The sequence below is a fragment of the Somniosus microcephalus genome, chromosome 3 (genome assembly GCF_052327205.1).
Source record: "Somniosus microcephalus isolate GS21.2 chromosome 3, FLI_Smic_1.0, whole genome shotgun sequence".
Classification (NCBI taxonomy): domain Eukaryota; kingdom Metazoa; phylum Chordata; class Chondrichthyes; order Squaliformes; family Somniosidae; genus Somniosus; species Somniosus microcephalus.
In genome coordinates this window covers 181415258-181439674 of record NC_140989.1, presented here as the reverse complement: position 1 = coordinate 181439674, position 24417 = coordinate 181415258, and the positions used below count along the sequence as shown (strand labels likewise).

Sequence of the window (24417 nt, the reverse complement as noted above, 5' to 3'; positions counted from 1 at the left end):
GCAGTTAGGGGTTCTGTCCAAGGTGGAGTGGAGTGAATGGGCCACACCTATAGTTCCAATGATGAAGAAAACCTCCAGCACAAAACCAGGAAAGCCAAGAAAAGTGCGCATCTGCGGAGACTTTAAAGTGACTGTTAACCCAGTCCTCCACACAGTACAGTACCCATTGCCTCGCATTGAGGACATCTTTGCTTCCCTGTCAAGAGGGGAACGCTTCACAAAGATTGACTTGGCCCAGGCCTATCTCCAAATGGAAATTGATGATGCATCAAAGAAGTACCTGACAATAAATACGCACCAAGGCCTTTACCAGTACAATCGGCTTGTATTCGGATTAGCATCAGCTCCTGCAATCTGGCAAAGGGCAATGGACCAAGTCCTGCAGGGGATCCCAGGTACTCAGTGTTACCTTGATGACATCATCATTACTGGCAAGAATGACAACGACCACCTTTCCAACCTCGGAACAGGTGCTCATCAGGTTACGGGAGTATGGGCTCCGAGCGAACCGAGACAAGTGAGTGTTTTTCAAAAAGGAAATCTCATACTGTGGACATGTGATTGACAAGGACGGCTTACACAAGTCTCCAGACAAGATTGAAGCTGTGATTAATGCACCAACACCTGAAAATGTGTCTCAGTTGAGATCATATCTTGGACTGGTGAACTACTATCACAAGTTCTTGCCCAACCTATCCACAGTGTTACATCCACTAAATGCACTGTTACGGACAGGGTCACAGTGGAAGTGGAGTGACAGCTGTGAACAAGCTTTTCAAGAGAGTAAAAGACTCATTACTTCAGAAGAGGTGCTAGCTCACTTTGACCCATCCTTACCTATTCGACTGGCATGTGATGCTTCACCCCATGGCATTGGTGCCGTGTTGTCACAAGTTCCCAGACGGCTCAGAAAGACCAATAGCCTTTGCCTCAAGATCATTGACTACAGCTGAACGCAATTATGCACAGATTGACCGAGAGGCCCTCAGCCTTGTGTGGGGAGTCAAGAAATTCAACCACTGCTTGTATGGTCAACAGTTTACACTGTTAACTGACCACCAGCCTCTCGTTTCAATCTTCAACCCAAGGAAGGGCGTTCCAGTGATGACGGCACAATAGCTACAGCGATGGTCACTCTTCCTAGGGGCTCACCTGTATGACATTGAATACAAGGGGACCAAGCAACATGGCAACGCCGATGGTTTGTCACGTTTACCACTGCCGACCTCGGAGAGAACTACAACAGTTGACTCAGCAGAGGTATTTCACACAATAGTTGAGCAGCTACCAGTGACAAACTCCCTCATTGAAAGAGAAACACGCAATGACCCTACATTGTCAAAAGTTTATGACATCACTGTGAAGGGATGGCCAGCGCATGGTGACTCATTGTTTCCAGCATTCTCAGCTAGGAGGGAACAGTTATCAGTGTGTCGGGGAACACTGATGTGCGGCTCACGAGTTGTGATTCCTCCCAAGCTTCGTAACCGAGTGCTAGATGAACTGCATGAAGGCCACTTAGGTACGGTAAAGATGAAAAGCCTTGCCTGTGGTTACGTGTGGTGGCCGGGAATTGACAAACACATCGAGGACCTGACAAAGAGCTGCTCAGGATGTCAAAAGGTCCAGAATGCTCCACCACAAGCCCCTCTCCAGCCATGGGAATGGCCCTCATCACCATGGCAACGTGTGCACATCGACTTTGCTGGACCGTTCATGGACTCCATGTTCTTGATTGCAGTCGATGCACATTCCAAATGGCCCAAGGTCATTAAAATGAAATTAACCACATCTGAAAAGACCATTTCAGTCCTGAGGACCATGTTCGCTAGAAATGGCCTACCAGAACAAATCTGCACAGACAATGGATGACAATTTGTCTCTGACGAATTCCAAGGTTTCATGAGGAAAAATGGAATCAAGCACTACACATCTGCCCCGTACCAACCAGCTACAAATGGCTTGGCAGAAAGATTCGTACAGACTTTCAAGAAGGCCATCAAAGCAATGTACAGCGAGAATCTACCACTGCAACACAAGATAGACAAATTCCTCTTTGCTTATCGGAACGCCGTACACGCAGCCACTAATCAGACTCCAGCGATGATGTTTCTGAACAGGAACCTGAGATCTCGCATGGACCTTCTTAAACCGAATGTATGTCGTGATGTAGAGAACAAACAGTTCAAACATTTGAATGCTAAGCCAACAAGAAGCTTCAGTGTGGGACAGTCAGTTCTTGCTCGTGATTTCCGGACGGAAAAGTGGCAACCAGGGACAATATCCACAAGAGAGGGACCACTGATGTATACAGTGGATGTGGGAGAGAACGTTTTGAGACGTCATGTGGACCAAATTCTGGATGTTCAGGTGGAAAACAGCCCTATACCTCGCCCAGACTTATCTGACATGGAAACAGACACTCCTGATTCATCAGCACCAGCCTCATCTGCAGCTGAGAGCTCTACCTGTGCTGATAGCTCACCTGATGCACCTGTACCTGTACAGTCTCATTCCCCAAAGCAAAAGAGTCTGGAGAGATGTTACCCAGAGAGGCAGAGGAGGCCTCCCCAGAGACTTGACTTGTAAAAGGGCTGTTGACAAAATAAAATGTTATGTTGGAATTTGAATTTTGTTACTTTTGAAAACGAAAAGGTTACTGTAAAGACAGGCTCTGTATGTTAATTCTAGAAATTTTGCATTAATATACTATTAAACTAAAGGGGGAGGAAGTGAAATGTATACAACATTGAAGGGACTACTTTGTTTTGCGGATGTACATCCTTAGTTGCGAGCGTATATAACAGACACGTATCGATTTGTACAGTCAGTGCCGAAGTTCCAGTTAACAAGTAAAGATCACTTGAAGTTACTCTGTCTCTGCTGCTTTATTATTTTATATGTAGTTGTGTATAGCGGTACAAACACAACACACACGTACGCTATGATTAGCAAATGCACAATTGATCCCTTCAAATGTTGCCATGTGCAAGTGTGTACATCAAAACTTGGGATTCCGGATAGACACAATGTTGTGTGAGCTCAGTCTAGAAACCCTTAGTGTTTAATTTGTTTTAACGACTGAAACAGTGCAAACCTTTCATTTTAATAAACCTTTGTGTTGAAGCATTATTTTCTGCAGTTTCTGAACTCAAACACTTAAAATGCTTTGTTTTTACAATTTTAGAGGCCCTGGCATGAGTATGAGCATAACTTCCAAATAATGTACAAGGTGGGAATGGGTAACAAGCCTCCCATCCCAGAGAGATTAAGCCCAGAAGGCAAAGACTTCCTCTCTCATTGCCTGGAAAGTGATCCAAAGCACCGCTGGACATCTAGTCAACTCCTGGATCATCCGTTTGTTAAGGTGACTTGTTAGAATGTAATGCATAGCAAAAGCTTGCTTAAATTTCCAAACTCAGGACTTGGTTGCGGCTTTAGTAGATTGTAAGCATAAATGCAAGTTGTATCATCTGTTTTGTAGCACTCGACTGGTCTTACTGAGCAATGTTCGAAGGTGCAATTTCTTAGTGCTCCTCTTCAGAGCTCATTGAACATCTCGGGCATCATGGGTGTTTGGCAAATTTCTGGGATATGCTGGCACCACCTTTAATACTCAGGACCTGTTGGCTGGACTTGGTTGACAGCCTTAGTACAAATGGTGGCTATTCTCATTGGAGTAAGTCTCAAGGTAATGCTGCTAAGACCTTGTTTAGAGGATGCCAGACACATCCTGAAATCTGGCTTCTTTTACCACTACAAATGCCTTAAACTCAGCACCTTGGATTGGCCTCCAGGTCACATCTGTGTGTTATGATAATCAATCCTCGATTATGTGCTACTATTTTGGACTGAGACGCTACCACTTGGACTATAACTCAGCCTGAAATATTTGGTGTTTCCAGGTTTGCTGTGACGAAGAATGAAGCTGCCTGAACGAGGGCTCTTGTGGTCTCCCAGACACACGAGAAGCAATCACTACTGCAAGTGCCAAGAACACTGTACAACCGAGGACCGCACTGACAGCTGACGGGGGTCACTGTACCACTGCTTCTGTGAAGCTGATAGGCCGAGACTGCACATGTTAGGCAATTGACTGTCTAGCAATTTAAAATAAGCTGCATGCTCTATTGGAAGTGCCATTACTACTGTACAGACTGTTGTGGTTAATGCCCACCTGCCCCTTCCCACTCACATTTGGGAACTAATACCGATCCGTAGTATTTCAATTTTCTATAGGTTTCAAACAGTTTTGTGTTGTCAAAGATTCTGATTTGTAAAATGTTTTTATTTCCCGTTTGTTGTGCTGCACACACCTATTATATTGTGGAAGAAGAATGCACTGACTCCCGTGAACGTTTGCATATCGAAGTTTGTTCTGGAAGGACTGTAGACTGATTAATGAAATACAATTGTTTTCCAATAAATTCTTTATTTTAGGAAAGTTGTGGTGCTGATGTGTGTCTACATCATGGGAGTCTCTTAAAACTGAAGGATACTGTGTTAAAACACGTGAGCACAGACCTCACTGGGTGACATTTTGTTGGTAGTTCATCTCATGTGGAAGGAAAATGCCATTTAACTTTCAGCTCAGTTTATTCCACTGTCCTATCGTGTATTATTGAAATTATTTTAACTGGGTGCATTGCGTGGCTGTTGCAGATTTATTTTACAAGCATAGTGACCCCCACGGTGCTTTGTATATTTATTAAGACATTGATCTGTTTTGTAATCAACCAAATCTAGAGATGAAATTATTTAACTAGCATCTTTTACGGTAAAGTGTGTACTTTGGAGATATGCAAAGTTGAGGCTTGTGGGTTTTAAAGTTTAGCAATTTGCATACGTAAACTGGCTCCAGAGCAGAGTTTATTTACATTCATTCAACAAGGTTGTATCTTATTCCAAACATGCCAGTAAACCCATGAGAAAACATCCCACTTTAATTATGGTACTTGAACACTTCAAAAGCTAAATATTTCAGAAGGCAAAATGACTCATTGATGGGTTAGAACTGGAACTGGTTCCGGTTTCTATACTGGAAGGAGGGAAGATGATTCTAATACAGTTGGGTAATGTGACCAATTTATCCTGGCAATAAGATTTTGGGAAGCAAATTCCTCTAGCGTGAAGCTAGGAGTGCTCGCTGTGGCCTCTGATGAGAAGATCCAAGAGTGAGATTTTCCGGTTCAACACGGGCTGCGAGTGCAAACCTCCAGCCCCTAATTTCCCATCCACGATATCTCCCCTCTATTCCCTTATTTTGAGTTAAAGCAGTACTGTCCCATCCAGTGTTTGCATTAGGATTTTAATAAAGCATAACAGTGAATGTGAAATTTTCATATGAGCATAGCGGCGAATCAGATTGATCCCATAATGCTAAACGGTGCCATTTCTGAGGACGAGCTCCTATGTGATCAGTGACAGAGCTGCCAGGAGATGTTTAAGAACTTCACTGAGGTCCAGATGCCTGAAGTCGAGGATGGAGGATCTGCCATGGACTCCCATGAGTCTGATCAGGAAGAGAAACCTGGAGATCTGCTACCCAGTCAGTGTCTTCAACAGCAGCTCTACTGCAACCCAGTCACAATCTACACCAGCATCTACTTTTCCCCAGGACTGAGCCCTACAGCAGGTATTACTGCTGCTACTCCAGCCCTGGAGAAAGCTGCTTTTTTGATGCAACCGAGCGACTTGCTAGGACATTTCAGAGGACAGTTAAGAGTTATCCACAGGACTGGAGTCACATATAGGCCAGACGGGTAATGACAGCAGGTTTCTTTTCCTAAAAGACGTTAGTGAACCAGTTGGGTTTTTACGATAATCTGACAGCTTCATGGTCACTTTAACTGGTAATGGTATTTTAGTTCCAGAATTTTTAAACTGAATTTAATTTGTCAAACTGACATGGCGGAATTTGAACTCTGATTCTCTGGATTATTAGTAAAGTAACATAACCACAATACATATCTTGATAATTTTGTTAGAGTTTATTTACTAAATATATTGCCATAAAGGTCATTTAACACTTAATAAGCCAGTGCCGTTGCAATTCTGCAGTTCTCTCTTGATATAAATCACACTGCTGCCAGGTCACCAGTGGCGATCAAAGTAGCGCTAATTCAGTAAAATTACGATCACCATTGATTGTAATGCTGGGGATGGAGCTGTGGTAATTAACTCTTTGTGAGGGACACTGAACGTGCAAAAGTCTCAGGAAATTTTGACGTGGTGTAAGTAATGACGTAGATCACACCATAATTTCCTGGGATCTATGCACCATAAAATGGGCCGTACGATGTACAAGTCTCCAGGAAATTTGCGGTCTGTTATTTATATAGTTTTTTTTTAAGCTACGGTACATGAACAAAATGCTTTTGTTCCAAAGCTCAATTTTGATAGTTTGGGTTGACCAACCTTTCTGGCAACTGCTTCTAACCTGCCTAATTGTCCTGACGACCCTTAATGTGGTTTTTGCAGGCGATTTAAAAAATAGAAACTTTTTTAAACCTCTATCTTTGCTGACATACTGTGTGTTATGTATAGCATTGTGGGTTGTGTGATTTATTTTTTTAAAGTTGTATTCTACTGATCATTTTAGATCCAGGACCGAGACCTGGCACACTGGAGATGGATGGCATCGTGGGTGTTTGTGAGCTGTCACGTTTGTCTTCCTCGCCTTGCTGTTTAAATGGGATGGGCTAAAAAGGAGGGAGAAACTCTGAACACTGAACCACTTTTTTTGTATGTGACTATTGCAACCATGGTTTGTAGTTGTGTGTTGATGGTGCTCAGTCTTCATACTGCAGTGACTATATGCCAATTTGTAGCTACAGTCATATCGGCTGGTGTCTGGCTATTTCCCTGTGCCAGTTTTCCATTGCTTGTTGCAGATTGAAGCTTTATTTTGGCACCCGATCACTAATTCCAATTGTTTTCATTTCAGATTTTAGATTGTGTAAACTTTTACCATTTTTTTTTTTTCATTGCTGGTCTTTGGTACTTCTATATGTTTTGATGGGTTTTGTAAATTTGGAATGATACTTGCCAGTTACTATTAAGTAGTGTGATCACAACATTTTAGTTTTGTAAGTACCCAGGAAAATTTTGAAGACTACATGCGCACATATCTGGTGACAGATTGATGGTTATTTAAGATCCCTGCTGCTCTGAGGCAGTGTTGATACAACTGTGCAGTGGGATAGTCGCTCCAGCCATTTTAACTCCCCTCCTGACCTGTTGCCGCCAGGCAGGCTGGGTTCAAATCAGCCCTAGTATGTGGGAAATGGCCAGGTTAGTGTTTGAGATTGGGGAAGGATGCAATGTTAATTTAATACAAGTGTGTGAAACCAAACTTTTTCCAAGCCTGATTGCAGATGAAAATGTTACTGCTTGGTAATGTTTCTGTTCAGCACAATCTGTAACTACTGTTATCTAACTTGACATTTTAACTTTATTTGGGTTCATATGGTGCAATGGTTGTGTAATTTTAATCATGTATCATTATTACACAACACCATCTGAAGAGAGGCTGACTCAACCAGAATGAGACAAGAGCTGCACACTTGGGCTTGGAAGATTTTAGCCAGACTGATAAACATCTAATTTATTTCACAGCCCCTAGCTTCCTCTACACCGAAACTGTAATACCTTCCTTTAGCAGATGCAAAAAGATTACAGTAAATTAAAATGTGAGGCTGTAATTAGAGTTTATGCAGCAACACACAACAGCAGTGCTATTTTTCCCTCTTCTGTTTTTATTTGTTTTGTTTTGTGATAAACTACATTTTAACAGCACAAGTATCACAACACAAACTTTTTTTTAAAGCAGGTTACTTAGCCAAATTTGCGTAAGTCACTCATCTGCGTGTGAGGGGGGAGGGAGATAACAGCAGTGCATAAAAAAGAAAGTTCAGTTCAGGGGAGCTTGTACTTCCATATAACTCACTAAGCACTGTCATAATCTATGCAAAGACAGCAATATTCCTTCCATGTGTGGTGTAGATCATGGAGGTGGGAAGAAACTTGGGTTGCTTGCTGTAATCCTCAAAATTCATTAAGTTAGAGAGGTAAAGAGTTAAAAAAAAAACATAGGGCCTGCCAGGAACACACTAGTTTAGACACAAGGGGAAAAAAAACTATGGATGAACCAGCTCTTTGACTAATTACAGCTAACCCTGAAGTGCTTTGGGACATACTGAGGTTGTGAAAAGCATGATATAAATGCAAGTCTTACTTGCTTTATTTAACCTGGGGGCATGCATTGTAGGAGGAGATGGGAATGACAGAAATGTGTTGGGATGGACCATAAGCAAAGTAATGTAGTTCTTCAGTCTCTAAGTGAAATTTTAATTCACTACCATTTCTGAGGCTGAATCAACACAAACACAGAATGGTTAACATGGCCATACAGGAACAATTGCCTGTTCTGCTATTCAGTTTGATCATAGCTGATCAGTACATAACTCCAATTACCTACCTTTGCACCATATCCCTTGACAAGGATATCCACTATTGAAGGGTGGAAAATTTTGTTAGTGGAAGCAGGTTCCACAATTGTATTTCCATTTTTGATTGCATTTACTTTTAATCACAAGAATCAGGCTAGTGTTTTAAGACAGTTAATACATGTAGTTAACAAAAAGATGTTCATATGTAACCAGAATACAATATACATCATTACATATTATACTGAAGATTGTATATAAACTAGTGCATTGGGCACATACATATTTGGCAAAAATTCTGCACACACTGATCAGTTACAATACAACTGATTGAAAGTTAATTAAGTGTAATTTAGTTACCCTGCAATGGAAAATTTACAGGTCTTTCTCTGCAAAGGAAAGTGGGCAGTGCTCACTGAATCACATCCCATGAACCTTTGAGTACAGAACTTCCAAACCACATTCCTTATTTCAACACACCACCCTTAACATTACATTTACAAAATAAGCAGGAGAGAGTGAAGAATCACACCCTCTTTACGTTCGGTTGTAGAATTTGCCGGTTAATTGAAAAAGCCAGGACAAAAATTTGTAAGTCACTCTTGATTGTTGCCAAAAATATAGTTTGAGGCCTCAAGTTTTAAAATTTCAGTGAGGGATTCCTTCTGGACACTTCCTTCCCACACCAAGCGAGACGGGACTGATTCGGGTATTTCTTTGAGGGTGGGTTAGCAGGTTCCAAGAATGGATAAAACAGAATTAAAGCTAACCAACCTGCAAATGCCCCATCTCCAGCCCAGCATGGAAATCAACCTGCTGGGGCGTATACATGAATTTACAGTGGCCTGTAATTTGCGGTCAGTGGTGAAGTTAAGGAGGTTCCATATCTTTGGAGAAAAGTTTGCCTTTCTTGACGTGCAACTGATTGTTGGGGATTCCCATTACATAGAAACATAGAGATAGGAACAGGAGTAGGCCATTCGGCCCTTCGAGCCTGCTCCGCCATTCAATGAGATCATGGCTGATCTTCGTCTGAGATCATAGCTGATCTTACCAGTTCAGTACCCCGTCCCCGCCTTTTCTCCGTAACCCTTAATCCCCTTAGCCTTCAGAAATATATCCAATTCTCTCTTGAAAATATTTATTGAATTAGCCTTCACAGCCCTCTGTGGCAGGGAATTCCACAGGCTCACCACTCTTTGAGTGAAGAAATTCTTCCTCATCTCTGTTTTAAATGATTTGCCCGCTATTTTTAGACTGTGGCCCCTGGTTCTGTGCTCCCCGGCCATTGGAAACATTCTCTCTGAATTCAGCCTGTCCAGGCCTGCCATAATTTTATATGTTTCGATGAGATCCCCTCTCAATCTTCTAAACTCCAGTGAGTACAAGCCCAAACTATTTAATCTCTCTTCGTAGGTCATTCCCGCCATTCCAGGTATCAGCCTGGTGAATCGCCGTTGCACTCTTTCCATGGCAAGAACATCCTTCCGCAGATGGGGCGACCAAAACTGTACACAATACTCCAGATGCGGTCTCACCAGCACCTTGTACAGCTGTAGTAAGGTATCCCTATTCCTATACTCGAACCCCCTTGATATGAAGGCCAACATACCATTTGCCTTCTTAATCGCCTGTTGCACCTGCATGCTCTCCTTCAGTGACTGGTGCACAAGAACACCCAGGTCCCTCTGCACTTCCCCATCTCCCAATCTATTGCCATTTAGATAATAATCTACCCTCCTGTTTTTACCCCCAAAGTGGATAACCTCGCATTTATCCACATTATAGTGCATCTGCCACGTATCCGCCCATTCCCCCAACCTGTCCAAATCGCACTGTAGCCTCCTGACATCCTCATCAGAGCCCACCCCTCCTCCTAGTTTAGTGTCGTCAGCGAATTTGGAAATATTGCATCCAATTCCCTGATCCAGATCATTTATATATATTGTGAACAGCTGGGGTCCCAGGACAGATCCTTGCGGCACCCCGCTGGTCACTGCCTGCCACTCCGAAAACGAGCCGTTTATTCCAACTCTCTGTTTTCTATCCGCCAGCCAGTTCTCTATCCACGTTAATACTTTGCCCCCAATTCCATGAGCCTTAATTTTGCATGATAATCTTTTGTGTGGAACCTTATCGAAGGCTTTCTGGAAGTCAAGGTACACCACATCCACTGGCTCTCCCCCATCTATTTTACCAGTTACTTCCTCAAAAAATTCCAGCAGATTAGTCAAACACGATTTACCCTTTGTAAATCCATGTTGACTCTGTCCGATCCTTTCCCCATTTGTCAAGTGCTCCGCTATTTTATCCTTAATAATGGACTCTAGCATTTTGCCCACAACCGATGTAAGGCTTACTGGTCTATAATTCCCTGCTTTCTCTCTACCCCCCTTTTTAAATATTGGGGTAACATTAGCTACCCTCCAATCCACGGGTACTGTTCCCGAGTCAATGGAGTTCCGGAAGATGATCCTTAGAGCATCTGCTATCTCCAGGGCCACCTCCTTAAGTACCCTAGGATGTAGTTTATCAGGCCCTGGGGATTTGTCGGCCTTCAGTCCCCTCAACTTACCCAACACCATATCCCTAGAGATACTAATTTCTGTCAGCTCCTCCCTCTCATTAGTCCCTATGTTTGCCGATATTCCTGGGAGGTTATTTGTGTCCTCCTTTGTGAATACAGAACCAAAGTATGAGTTTAATTGGTCTGCCATTTCCTTATTCTCCATTATATATTCTCCCGAATCGGACTGCAAGGGACCGACTTGGGATTTTACCAGTCTTTTCCTCCTGATATACCGATAAAAGCTTTTGCAGTCTGTCTTTATGTTTGCTGCAAGTTTACTTTCGTATTCTATTTTCCCCTTCCTGATTAATCCCTTTGTCCTCTTTTGCTGTATCCTGTACTGCCCCCAATCTTCCGGTCTGGTGCTTTTTTTTGCCAGTTGATATGCCCTTTTTTTTGATTTTATGCTGTCCCTAATTTCCCTCGTTCTCCACGATTGAGTCACCTTTTTAGGTTTATTTTTATGCCAAACCGGTATAAACATGTTCTGGAATTCTTCCATTCTATCTTTGAATGCTTGCCATTGTCTATCCACTGTCAATCCCCCCAGAAACACCACCCAATCAATCTTACCCAATTCCCGTCTCATACCCTCGTAATTCCCTTTATTTAAGTTCTGGACCTTAGTCTCTGATTCAATTTCCTCACTCTCCATCTCGACTGAGAGCTCGATCATATTATGATCGCTCTGACCCAAGGGGCCTCGTACAAGAAGATTGCTGATAAGTCCCTTCTCATTGCACAATACCCAGTCTAAAATGGCCTGATCTCGAGTCGGCTCCTCGACATATTGGTCCAGATAACCGTCCCGAAAACATTCCAGGAATTCCTCCTCCTCAGAATTTTTACTAATTTGGGTAGTCCAATCAATATGTAAATTAAAGTCACCCATGATGACAGCTGTGCTCTTATCGCACGCTTCTCTAATTTCCCTTTTTATGCCTTCCCTCACCTCCATATTACTATTTGGAGGCCTATATATCACACCCACTAACGTTTTCCTCCCCTTGCTATTTCTCATTTCTACCCATACAGATTCCGTTTCATCCGAGTTAATATCCTTCCTTTCCATTGCATTAATCCCCTCCTTTACCAGCAATGCTACCCCACCTCCCCTACCTTTTTGCCGATCCTTCCTAAATATTGTATATCCCTGGATGTTAAGTTCCCAGCCTTGCCCACCCTGCAGCCACGTTTCTGTAATCCCAATCAAATCATACTTGTTTACCTCTATTTCCACAACTAATTCATCCACCTTGTTCCTAATGCTTCTAGCATTAAGATACAAAGCCTTCAGGCTTGCTTTTTTCACACACTCATTATGAATTAGTTTGGCCCTTTGTGTTTCTCACCTTTCTACCATCTATTTCTGACTTCATATGACTTCCCTCTTTTCCACTACCTAGGTTCCCATCCCCCTGCCAAATTAGTTTAAATCCTCTACAAAGAGCTGCAGTGATGTCAACAAGCTGTCTCAGCAGCCAATCACATTGAAGAATTCTCACACAGCAAACCAGGAAATGAAAAGTAGCTTTTATCTGCATTTAACTTCTGCTGGATTTAGGGCAGGAGACAACGTGAGAAACACTGAACATATAATGTGGTGTCAGTGTTCCAAGCTTTAAATTAAAAAAAAATTGGCTTCAATCTGAAATCCAGCTGGTTGCTTAAAGCCAGTTTTCTGCTCTCTTGCCAGTGTTGACATTTGCTGGAGTATGACTCCGTGAATGCTGGCAGCCTCAATACATCATCCAATTGACCATGTGAGTATATAAGTGAGGGGCAACAGTTGTGGAAAGGATCAAAATCAGCTTCCAATTTGCAGCAATCATCAGAACTGGAACTGATTTTCTTGCACCTCACTAGCCCAACACTTCTAGTACATTGGGCCAGATATTCCGATCCTTACGGGTGTGTATGTGCTGTGTACACATCTGTAGGGACAGCGGAAATGCTGGTTTCAGGCATGCATGTGCGGAAAACCGGCATTTCCAATCTGTCAAGAATGCTCTTAACAGCGAACGCCTGCCCCGAGGAAGGGCCTCTGCGGGCGGATAGTTCCGATTTCTGGAGACCCTCCGCCCGCAGAAAACCCTTAGAATTCTTACACCTGGTAATGCCCCATCTCCACCCCAGCATGGAAATCAACCCGATTTTAAAAATACTTTTTTTTAAATTTATTTTTAGCTCGGTGAAAAAAACTTTAAAACATTTCAAAAAATTTAATTTTAAGTGCTTTTTAAAGTGTTTTTGGGGTGATCTCCATTCATATTTGATGTCTATCTGTCAAGTGTACGAAGGGAGATTCTCTTCTTTGATTGGCTCCTAATGGCCTACGTGATCCCAGAGACACTTGTGAACCGCAGGCGCCCCTGGAATTCGTAGGCCCTGCACACTTGGAGTTGGAGAGGCCCAGCATTGGAACTATATGCATCTCGGGAGCCCTCAGTAAGTGCATCGTTTTTTTCCAGATCGGATGCTTCTGCACGGAAAATACGGCCCAATATATATATTTTGAAACACATCTGTAGGATGTAGGTTTTCAAACTCGGGACCCTAGTAAGGACTAGGCCATCAAACTTCTCTCAATGTTGGCTGTACTGCACAACAGCTCTAATAGAGTTAGCAGAGACATAATTTGCTTCCTTGCATGCTGTCAACTTCTATGTGCAGAGTGTCCTGAGAATTCAGTATTCGTATGTCATACATAAACTTTCTGCAATGATGGTACCGCTCTCCTTCTGGGTAGTGTCAATATTTGCAGGAGGTCCAACACACAGGATTTCACCATCCCTAAAAAGGTTTAAAATTTCAGATGGTGGAGAAAAGTTTACTACATTCAGATCATATCAGGACCCAAAAAGAGCAGATTACCCAACAATGTGGTGCAGAATGTATATATTTCTTTTCCCCGCTGCCAGTAAATGATACATACAGTAAACAAAAGATGACTCTTGGTCATTTTCACAGCAAATTCTACACCACTAGCCCTCAAGTGACATCTACTTCTTGCCTGGTCTATATTTCTATTTTTAGGCGTGTTTTCACACAACATACACCCCACCACAGCATCCAACTGTTTCATTTCATTGATTCCAGGGTTTATACCTCTACTACCCTACCCAGAAGCACAATCCATGTGTTGACCAGTCTCCTGCTAGTATCCTAAATTTGCCTTTTACTAGTTTGAATCTGTGACCTTGTCTTACCATCACTGTTTAGTTTGAAGTTTAAGAATTCCTCTTTTCTGTGCGATTTACCACCTTATGAGTCTCTATACTCAGAATGCTGTAGTGTGATTTATAGGAATTTTTTTATAGTGAATAGTAATTAATAAAAATTAGTAACTAATAGCTAGCTGATCATAATTTTCTGTCAAAGTAAAACCCCACTTAAAAATATTCCAGAAGGTATGTTCCACCTTACTCCCAGTCCATTTCACTCTGTTCGAGCCCCTACAATCTGGCTTCCATTCCACAACACAGACCAAAGTCACCAATGAAATTGAGTGCGTGATTGCAGTACATTATCCATCCGGGCCCTCCACACCATACTCCTCCATCTTCTTGCCCTCTTTCTTTGTGAACAAGTGAACTAGAACACCTGCAATTATTTCTCCTTCCATATTCACATGTCACGTCAGGTGTGCCCCAAATTCATACTTGCAATCCCCCTTTATTTCTCCTCTACAGGTTGTCCCTCAACAATATTATTCATAAGCATGTGTCAGCTTTCATTTATACTGACGAGATCCAACTTTATCTCTCGATTCTCTAGATCACTGCGCTACCTACCAGGTATACAGTGGTAAAACTGAAGCCATTCTGTTTGGTTCTAGCTAGAAACTCTGCCTTAGACCTAGATTTCAACCCATTCCTTGATACCTGCCCAGTCTCAATGTCCTGGAGTGGAGTTTCCACATCCAGTCCCATCACCAAGATATCACCCATCTCCTTCCCTACCTCACCACCCACTGACATTGAAACCCTCATCCACGCACTCTCGATAATTCCAATGCCCTACATAAAACTCCAATTCATTCCAAAACTCTGCCGCCAGGGTCCTATTGTACACAAAGTCCTTGTCTATAACCATTGTCTCTCCATCCCTCATGGCAATGAGTTCAAAATGCCTATCCTTATCTATAAATTCCCTCACTCCTACAGCCTTCTCCAAATCTACATTCCTGCTTGAATCATCAAACTGCATGTTTTCCATTCCATGTGGCAGAATGGTCATCTTGCCCCACCTTTGAGATCCCTTCCTCTCTCCCCTCTTTAAAACCACACAATAAGCCACATTCCCTAATTTCCCTCCTAACTGGATCTGATCAACTGTGAATTGACATGGGATACTTTGCTACATTAAAAGGTACTATTAGAAATGGAATTAGTATTGCAACGGGTGACATTAGGTCCGTGCAATTGTACGGGACCCCGAGCGGATCTGACACCAGATTACATACCTAGTATTTAGTATCACTGTCTTGTAAAATATCGGGGCTCTCAAGAGAAACGCCACTCCTGAGCACTGCAGAACCAACTCCAGGACTCTTCTCAAATGGCCAGCCACTTTTTGCTTGCCTTTGTTTGGGGGAGTGGGAATTAATTGGACATTCAAAATAAGGCAGACTAATTAATTGTGCAACTTGGCTTGTCAGGCAACAAGTAGCCGAATATCACCGTCATTCATAAACGGGCATGAATCAGTCTGCATGTTGATAGGATTTGTGTAAAACTTACCCAAAAAAGTAAATAGTTACCAGTATGAGGAATAGTGATGTACATGGCATGGAGAGTTTGTTATAGAGCATTTTCATAGTTCAAGTTATGACATCCTGTGTTGTATAGCATTGCATAATGTGCTGTTTATTTCAGATGGCTAAGGTTTAGACAGTAGTGGAAGTTAGGATCCTTGAATTATCAGTGTAATAAAACTAGGAGTAAGCAATTATCAAATCTTTAATTCTTCTGAGTAGAGAATATAACTATATTGAGCAATCTTTCATAGAAACATTTTACATGCCAGCCAATTAACAGCACACAGGTTTTAAGTACATGAAACCTCATACATTTCCCTCTTTACTCAAGAACTTCAGGGATGATTCTTCCCGTATACTTAGACGCTACTGAGTCGCTGAGGTAGCCAAGATGGAGTCTCGAGCTGCAATGCTGGTATAGCCCACCTTTAGTGCCAGACGCCATCTTGGTAAAGAGACACAGCAGGAGATTTTCTGGGACACTTTGTCAAGACTTCACCAATACTATCAACATTTTTCCTGGAAATTCTTTGAAAGCGAATGTTGTACTACTGTACCTTATAGGTGTCACAAGAAAGGGAGTGCTTGGTAATGGGCATCTTGTTAGAGGTCCCCCTTAGTCTGGAGGAGGAGATGAGATCAGGTAGAGCAGCACCAGCTGCTGGAGGAGAGGGGGAAGTGAGGGCAAGGTGGGTAGCTCCCCCGAGCAGGTCCCTCAGATGATGAAAAAATGCAAATGGGAAAATATTAACAAACTCACTCTTGCTGAGGCATGCCAATGTACACAGATATTAAAGGAATGGAACTTTACTAACTTCCTACTAATGACTAATCTGCTGGAATTTTTTGAGGATGTAACTGGTAAAATAAATAAGTAGAACCACTGGATGTGGTGTATTTGGACTTTCAGAAGGCTTTCGATAAGGTCCCGGATAAGAGATTAGTGTGTAAAGACACATGGGATTGGGGGCAAGGTATTGACTTGGATAGAGAACTGGTTGGCAGACAGGAAGCAAAGAGTTGGAATAAACGGCTCTTTTTCCGAGTGGCAGGCAGTGACTAGTGGGGTACCGCAGGGATCCCAGCTATTCACAATATATATTAATGATCTAGACGAGGGAACTAGATGTAATATCTCCAAATTTGCAGACGACACAAAGCTGGGTGGGCGTGTGTGCTGTGAGGAGGATGCCGAGAAACTCCAAGATGATTTGGACAGGTTGGGTGATTGGCCAGAAGCATAGCAGATGCAATATAACGTGGATAAATGCGAGGTTATTCACTTTGGTGGCAAAAACAGGAAGGCAGATTATTATCTGAATGGCAATAGATTGGGAGAAGGGGAAGTGCAACGAGACCTGGGTGTCCTTGTGCACCAGTCGCTGAAGGTAAGCATGCAGGTGCAGCAGGCGGTTAAGAAGGCAAATGGTATGTTGGCCTTCGTAGCGAGAGGGTTCGAGTACAGGAACAAGGATGTCTTGCTGCAGTTGTACAGGGCCTTGGTGAGACCACATCTGGAGTATTGTGTGCAGTTTTGGTCGCCTTATCTGAGGAAGGATGTTCTTGCCATGGAAGGAGTTCAGCGAAGATTCACCAGGCTGATACCTGGGATGGCAGGAATGACGTATGAGGAGAGATTGGGCTTGTACTCGCTGGAGTTTAGAAGAATGAGAGGGGATCTCATTGAAACTTATAAAATTCTGACAGGACTGGACAAACTAGATGCAGGAAGGATGTTCCCGATGGTCGGGGAGTCAGAACCAGGGGTCACAGTCCAAGGATAAGGGGTAAGCCATTTAGGACAGAAATTAGGAGGAATTTCTTTACCCAGAGAGTGGTGAACCTGTGGAATTCTCTACCACAGAAGGCAGTTGAGGCCACTTCATTAAATATATTCAAGAAGGAGTTGGCTATACTTCTTAAGGCTAAAGCGATCAAGGGGTATGGGGAGAAAGCAGGGACCGGCTACTGAATTTGGATGATCAGCCAGGATTGCATTGAATGGTGGAGCAGGCTCGAGGGGCCGAATGGCCTACTCCTATCTTCTATGTTTCTCGGTTCAACACAGAAATACACTGCTGATTTTTGGCTGATCGTGCTGTGTTTTTTCACTTTTATCGGGAGTTTGCCACAAACTAATTTTTTGGTCTGTATTACCAATTGTCTACCGCCAGATGGCATCATTACACCTTGTACATTGATTTCTGATGACAGAACCCCCAGTGATACTTACAACTGCAATGGCAAAATTACAAGCTAGTTACTGCCCAATTTTGTTCAAAGTTTGAGGCATAATTTTCCATTAACCATCCCATAAGGAGCTGGGGAATGCATACTTTCAGTATACTGAAATCAGTTACAGAGCACATTCTAAGCTCAACTACATCTTTTCAGAAAGTGCTCATTCCAGCTTAGTTACTGGAATAAAATAATTATAATGAATCACATTTTTTGTGAAGAATGCAGTCAGTTTCAGAAATTGACATATCTGGGGATTGAGCATCTTTGCAATTATTGAAAGGTGGTGCAAAGATCACAGTTACAGACTGAGCTGGCAGTTCACTTGCTGGGTGGGGTCAGCAGGGTTGTACAATAAACACATTCAAATGCCACACAACTCCATATAGTTTTAAGCAAGATTTCATTTAGAATACAACTGAAATTCTTTCCAAATGTTCTGCAGAAGCCTAAACACACCCTTAATAGGGAATGTTACTGTTTTTTAATTTCATTTTAATATCTCTGATTAATGGGATGTTAATAATCACCTTACACAAAACAGGATAAGCATCAGTTTCACATCAGCAAGATTTCCACGGCTTTGCTTTTACTTGAGATTGGTTTTCCTTTTAAAAGGTTAATTTGGCCAAGTACAGTGACCACCACATAAAAACCAGCACTAGTACATATATCCTACAAGTAGTGCCTACACATAATACAGGAGCTATATTTAATTTGTACAAGAGGTGTTCTGCTTACCTTGATGTATGAATATCTGCTCCTCAAACTGCTGGTATTGCTCAGATATTAGCTCCCACTGCATCAGGCACATAACTTACAGTATGTACACACACCCCCCGTGCCAGATGTGAGTAAATTACCTGCTGCCTTGACCTGGTTCATACTGTCTGGTCTAGATGGACAAAGTTGGGGCCTCAGCTACAATAAAAATTTGAACCAAGACTCCGCCTAATGAGGTTTTCAAATTAATTTAGATAAAGCACGAAAGACAAACTTGCACTTATATAGCGCCTCAGGACATCCTAAAGCACTTTATAGAATCATAGAATACAGCACAGAAGGATCGAGTCTATGCCGGCTTTTTCGAAGAGCAATCCAGTTAGTCCCACTCCCCTGCTCTTTCCCCATATCTCTGCAATTTTTCTACAAATATTTATCCAATTCCCTTTTGAAGGCTACTATTGAATCTGCATCCACCACCCCATCAGGCAGTGTATTCCAAATCCTAACCACTCGTTGCGTAGAAAAGTTTTTCCTCAGGTCACTTCTGGTTCTTTTGCCAATCACTTTAAATCTGTGCCCTTTTGTTATCGACCCTTCAGCCACTGGAAACAGTTTCTCTTTATTTACTCTATCTAAACCATTTATGATTTTAAACACCTCTATCAAACCTCCTCTTAGTTTTCTCTGGTCTAAGGAGAGCTTTACTTTACGGCCAATAAAGTGCAGTCACTGTTGTGATGTAGAAAACACGGCAACCAATTTGCGCACAGCAAGGTCCCGCAAACAGCAATGCAATAATGACCAGAGATCTTTTTTAGTGATTTTGGATGAGGTATAAATATATGGGCCAGAACACCGGAGAGAATTACCCAGCTCTTTGTCAAAGTGGTGCCATGGGATCTTTTACATTCACCCGAGGGGAGAAGGGGTCTTGGTTTAATGTCTCATCTGAAAGACAGCACCTCTGACAGTGTAGGACTCACTCAGTAATGCACTGCAGTGTCAGCCTAGATTATGGTTTCAAGTCTCTGGAGCGAGACTTGAACCCACAACATTCTGACTTTTTTTTTGAGAGTATGTGTGTCATAACTGTAGAGTATTGATAGGCATTTCCCAGACAGAATTACTTAGATTAATCATTGCCACCCTGACAAAACAGGAATATACTCAGGAAATTACTTATATTCTCTGCCATTACCAAGATAACAAACAAATATGGCACACAAGTACATGCTCTTTGCAAAACTACTTAAGAGAAATGTTCTCATGGCCGTTCATGGTTATAGTCCTCAAGTTATTTATGCTGACTGATTTTCAAAGGCCCATTGTGCACTGGTCACAACTCGAGTCATTTTAAAATTCAGATTCAGTCATAATTCCAAATTCCACCTTATTCATTAACCTTTTGTGTGGTTTAACTTCAAAAAACTACAACTGCAGAAAAAATGCTATGTAATTCCCCTGATGAATTTTAACTTAATACTGAATGATATCAAAGCTGCACATTAAACATTTAAGGTTTATCAGAATATCTGCAAAGCGATACAAAAGTATCTGATGCTGATTAGAAATTATATGGAAAATGAGAATATTCAAATTGCACTTCTCCAAATTTTGTTCTGAAGGGAACCAAAAAAGAGAAACACTGCTCGAAAGGTAATGCTGACAAAATGTTTGGCAGATGGAACCAATTTTATACATTGGATACAATCTTTTCAGTAGTCACATCAATTACAGTCTGTCAACTTAACACTAATTTCCTCAGTTATTAGTTCATTTGGTCAAAGACTAACCCATCTTATCCAGAGAGGAAAAAGGTACACTTGCACAGCACAAAGTTTTGAACAGCTAATTGGTTACAAATTTACAATATATTTCATATTAAACTAGCCTGCTTGCTCTGGTGCAACACACCCTCCATTGCCTGGATTAATGAGACACATTAGCTTGGTAAGGGAAACTGCTGGTAATTGCTTCCTGCTAATGCAGTTTAGAAATTGTTCAGCAACAGGAGAACTTAGAGTGCATGCAAAACAAACTCAAATCACTACAGTGAAATGTTGTACTAGCACCACCACAAGCTGAATATCTGGTCAATCATTCATCTGCTGCATGTACTTGAAAAGTTAACCACTGGTTGTAAGAAACTCCAACAAACTGGTCTCCAGCTGTCTAGGAGGGAAACAGAATAGGAAGTGGATCTCAACTCTACATGCATTAGTTCAACCTATGGCAGTATTTCTCTGATTGGGGGGGGGGGGTGGTGGCGGCAGAGAGAGGAGGGAGGGAAAAGAAGAGAGACAAATAGAAGATTTTTTTTTAAAACTCGGTGACACCTACAAATGCAGCAAGAATTGACATTGCACTGAATGCTCCTTTCATATCTCCTCTCCAGTTTCATATACTCACACGAGAGAGGTGTATGAGTCACTGACAAAAGGGAAGTATTCTCATTCGGAAACAATGACAGTTCCACCCTGAACTGCTGCTAGCTGAATGCCACTAAAAGGTTAGTGGAGACATCTGCAGCCTAGACTATTTCCTGGACAATCGGGCTACAAGAGGTGCAAGACTAGAAAAAAATAAGTTTCTTTTTCGCCAAAAGAATAGCCAATGTAGATATTGTTCAAGTGGTGTGGATATCATTCTGTTCAGTACATCAGAAATTAGGTCCAGGAGAAAATTATGCTGTATTATTTTATAACAACATTTCTAAGAAATCTCAGTCATTTCATTCAGTTTTTTCCAATCCATTTTCTGTTAGTTTGGTAAGTTGACAGAAGTCCTGAGAGTTGAGTTATTGTACTGGTCACAAGACCTTTTTCACTGTTTAAATGATGGGGCGTCACTAGTTCTCAGACTACAAAAGACAGATTACAGTCATATTTAGGAGCAGTCCACAGATCCTTTTAAAGAAATTTACCTTACATGCTATGAGGAGGCCAATGCACAGTGAAATGAAAAAATTCATTGTGCTCCATCTTCTCTCCAAATTCATATATTAAACAATTATCTATTAAAAATCATATGCAAAGTGTGCACTCTGGGTAAACAAGGTCTTTTAGAATGGATTCACCACATACTTTACAGTTCAAAATCACATTTAAATTTCTTTTCTCCCTTCCTGAGCCTTGCCATTCTCCAGCTAAGCAACCCACTCCCATTCTAATGGCACTAAAACCACGTACTGGGAGACGCAGCAGAGTAGCTTGGGGTGTAAGGCCCGGCTGTCTTCCCACCCTATGGGGAAGTGCCTCGCCTTCGCTCAGGGCAAATTCCAACAAGACTGGGGGGGGGGGAGAAAGAAGAGAAAGAGAGATTCGTAGATGTAAATCTGTTAACTTTGGTCCTGTGGTACAGCAGTAACCTGCAGTACCAGATCCACCTACTTTGCAGATCAGTCACAGCTCCACCCTTTATTTGCCAGGGATGGGTCCGTATACCAAATATTTCAGCACTTGCAAGTGATAAAAACACAATCTCCATTCCTGTAATGCTGAAGAATGACTCAGATTCAGTGAAATACAAATGCATTTGAATAAGTTAGAAGCACAATTTTATGTTGTTAGAAAAAGGCTGAATTCTTCGGTTACACCAGGTTTTTAAAAAAAAAAGTAATTTCCATTTAGATTGAAATGTCATAATATTGAAAGCCTCAATAAGTCAGATCTTTAAGTAACACTATTGGTGTGACATTCTGTGACAATATCCAATTTCACCACTTATTAATGTATGGGGTACGTGAAACCATTCACATCACAAAGGATACTGATCCACTCTATCCTTTTGCGCAGATTAAGATACCACTCTACACAGTAATTTAGATGCATCATCCCCTTGAACCCAGTATCTGCCACAACTCCTATTCAAAAATATATATTTGCTCCCTTTACGGTACTACCAGTCTCCATGGAAATTAATTTTTTCGGTTCATGTCCTTGTTGCCATAGCTGGAGCCTTTTTCTATTTCTGTCATTCCGATCATCCATCGCATAACAACAGAAGCTGGAAAACAAACAGATAGCATTTTCAATACAGAGTGCTAACTGCAAGAATACAAATCAATGACAGCTTTTTGTTTACAAATTTACAAGTCCTTTACAGGAAACTTTACATTTTCTAAGTTAGAGTTTAACATTAGATATAGTTTGTCCTCAGTCAACAGTTCACTCATCTTCACTTTCAAATGCCAGTTAAGTATGCATGCGGAGTCGGGGGACAAGTAGCAGAATGGATAGCTAGCTGGCTGCAAGACAGAAAGTAGGGGTAATTCAGAGTGGCAGAAGGTGGGAAGTGGGGTCCCACAAGGATCAGTGTTGGGACCACTGTTGTTCATGATTTATGTTAACAATTTGGACTTTCGAATCAAAAAAAACCATTTCTAAATTTGCGGATGACACCAAATTGTCAATACCGAGGAGGACTTCAACAAATTACTGGGCATATAATTTGCAAATGAATTTCAACACAGACAAGTGTGAGGTGTTACTTGGAAAATAAGAATATGAATGGGGTAGAGGAGCAAAGGGATCCAAGACTACAAATCACAAAGTAGCGACGCAGGTTAATAAGGCCATAAAAAACAAACCAAGTACTAAGGTTTATTTCTAGAGGGATAGAATTGAAAAATAAAGTTATGCTAAATTTGTATCGATCCTTGGTTACACCACACTAAGTACTGTGGACAGTTCTGGTCCCCATATTTAAAAATGTTTATAGAGGCAGTGGAGAGCAATGTTCCCCCTAATTTTTTTTTGGCCTAAGTGGCCTCTTCAAGAGGCCGCAAGGGCCATTCAAGATTCCGCGCATGTGGCTCATCATGGAACCTGCAGAACGAAAGGGAACATTGGAGAGGGTGTAAAATAGACTTACAAGGATGATACCAGAAATGTGAGGTTATACCCATCAGCAAAGGATGAACAAGCTGGGTCTAATTTTTCTTGAAAAGAGAAGACTGAGGGGTAATCTAATAGAGGTCTTTAAAATTATGAAAGGTTTTGATAGAGTTGACACTTGTGGGAAAGAGCAAAACTAGAGGACATCAATATAATCACCAAGAAATCAAATAGGGAATTCAGAAGAAACTTCTTTAGCCTGAGAATGTGGAACTTGCTATCACAGGGAGTCGTTGAGGCGAATAGTAAAGATGTATTTAAAGGGAGGCTAGATAAGCATATGAGGAAGAAGGGAATAGAGGGTTATGCTGATAGTTAGATGAGAAAGGATGGGGGGAGGCTCGAGTGGAGCATAAACACCGGCACGGACTGGTTGGGCCAAAAGGCTTGTTTCTATGCTGTATATTCTATGTACTTGGAAATATTACTTGAAAAATCCTAACACTGTAAGCCAAAACTATCATAATTGTCAAGTATCTCAATCTTTCTCAGTGGTTATTTTCCATTATTGACATTCACCAAATTACAAAAATCATTTCTCCCCAAACATATATATAGGAGGAAAATGCCACCACACATCCAAATCAAGCTCAGACTGGAGGAAATCTTTTCATAATTGTGATCTTAGTATAATGTAAAGTGAGGTGAGTGGGATTTACATACACTTCTACAGAGTGATTACCTGCACAAACTTGCAGTCTCATTCACATCACACAGACGTAGAGACAGCCCTCCACAAGCCTTAGGGAGCTCACACCATGCTTCATAGCTGTACTCCACTCC

At 41.7% G+C, this 24417-nt stretch overlaps 2 protein-coding genes across 7 annotated transcripts in view; one reads left to right on the top strand and one right to left on the bottom strand.

Moving 5' to 3' along the window:
• Positions 1-4444, top strand: part of map3k4 (mitogen-activated protein kinase kinase kinase 4) — a 77008-nt gene extending 72564 nt beyond the window's left edge. For 3 of the 4 annotated variants that reach the window (XM_085981995.1, XM_085981993.1, XM_085981992.1), the window contains 2 exons: positions 3188-3367; positions 3485-3899. In XM_085981995.1, the coding sequence (XP_085838121.1) occupies positions 3188-3367; positions 3485-3613 (309 nt within the window). In that variant the 3' untranslated portion in view covers positions 3614-3899. The other variant, XM_085981994.1, reaches the window with a different exon arrangement.
• A 13894-nt stretch (positions 4445-18338) lies between these two features.
• The window catches only part of LOC147121610 (1-acyl-sn-glycerol-3-phosphate acyltransferase delta-like), a 342875-nt gene continuing 336796 nt past the window's right edge, over positions 18339-24417 (bottom strand). For all 3 annotated transcript variants that reach the window (XM_085981991.1, XM_085981990.1, XM_085981989.1), the window contains exon 9: positions 18339-22744. In XM_085981991.1, the coding sequence (XP_085838117.1) occupies positions 22656-22744 (89 nt within the window). In that variant the 3' untranslated portion in view covers positions 18339-22655. The remainder of the gene's footprint in view (positions 22745-24417) is intronic.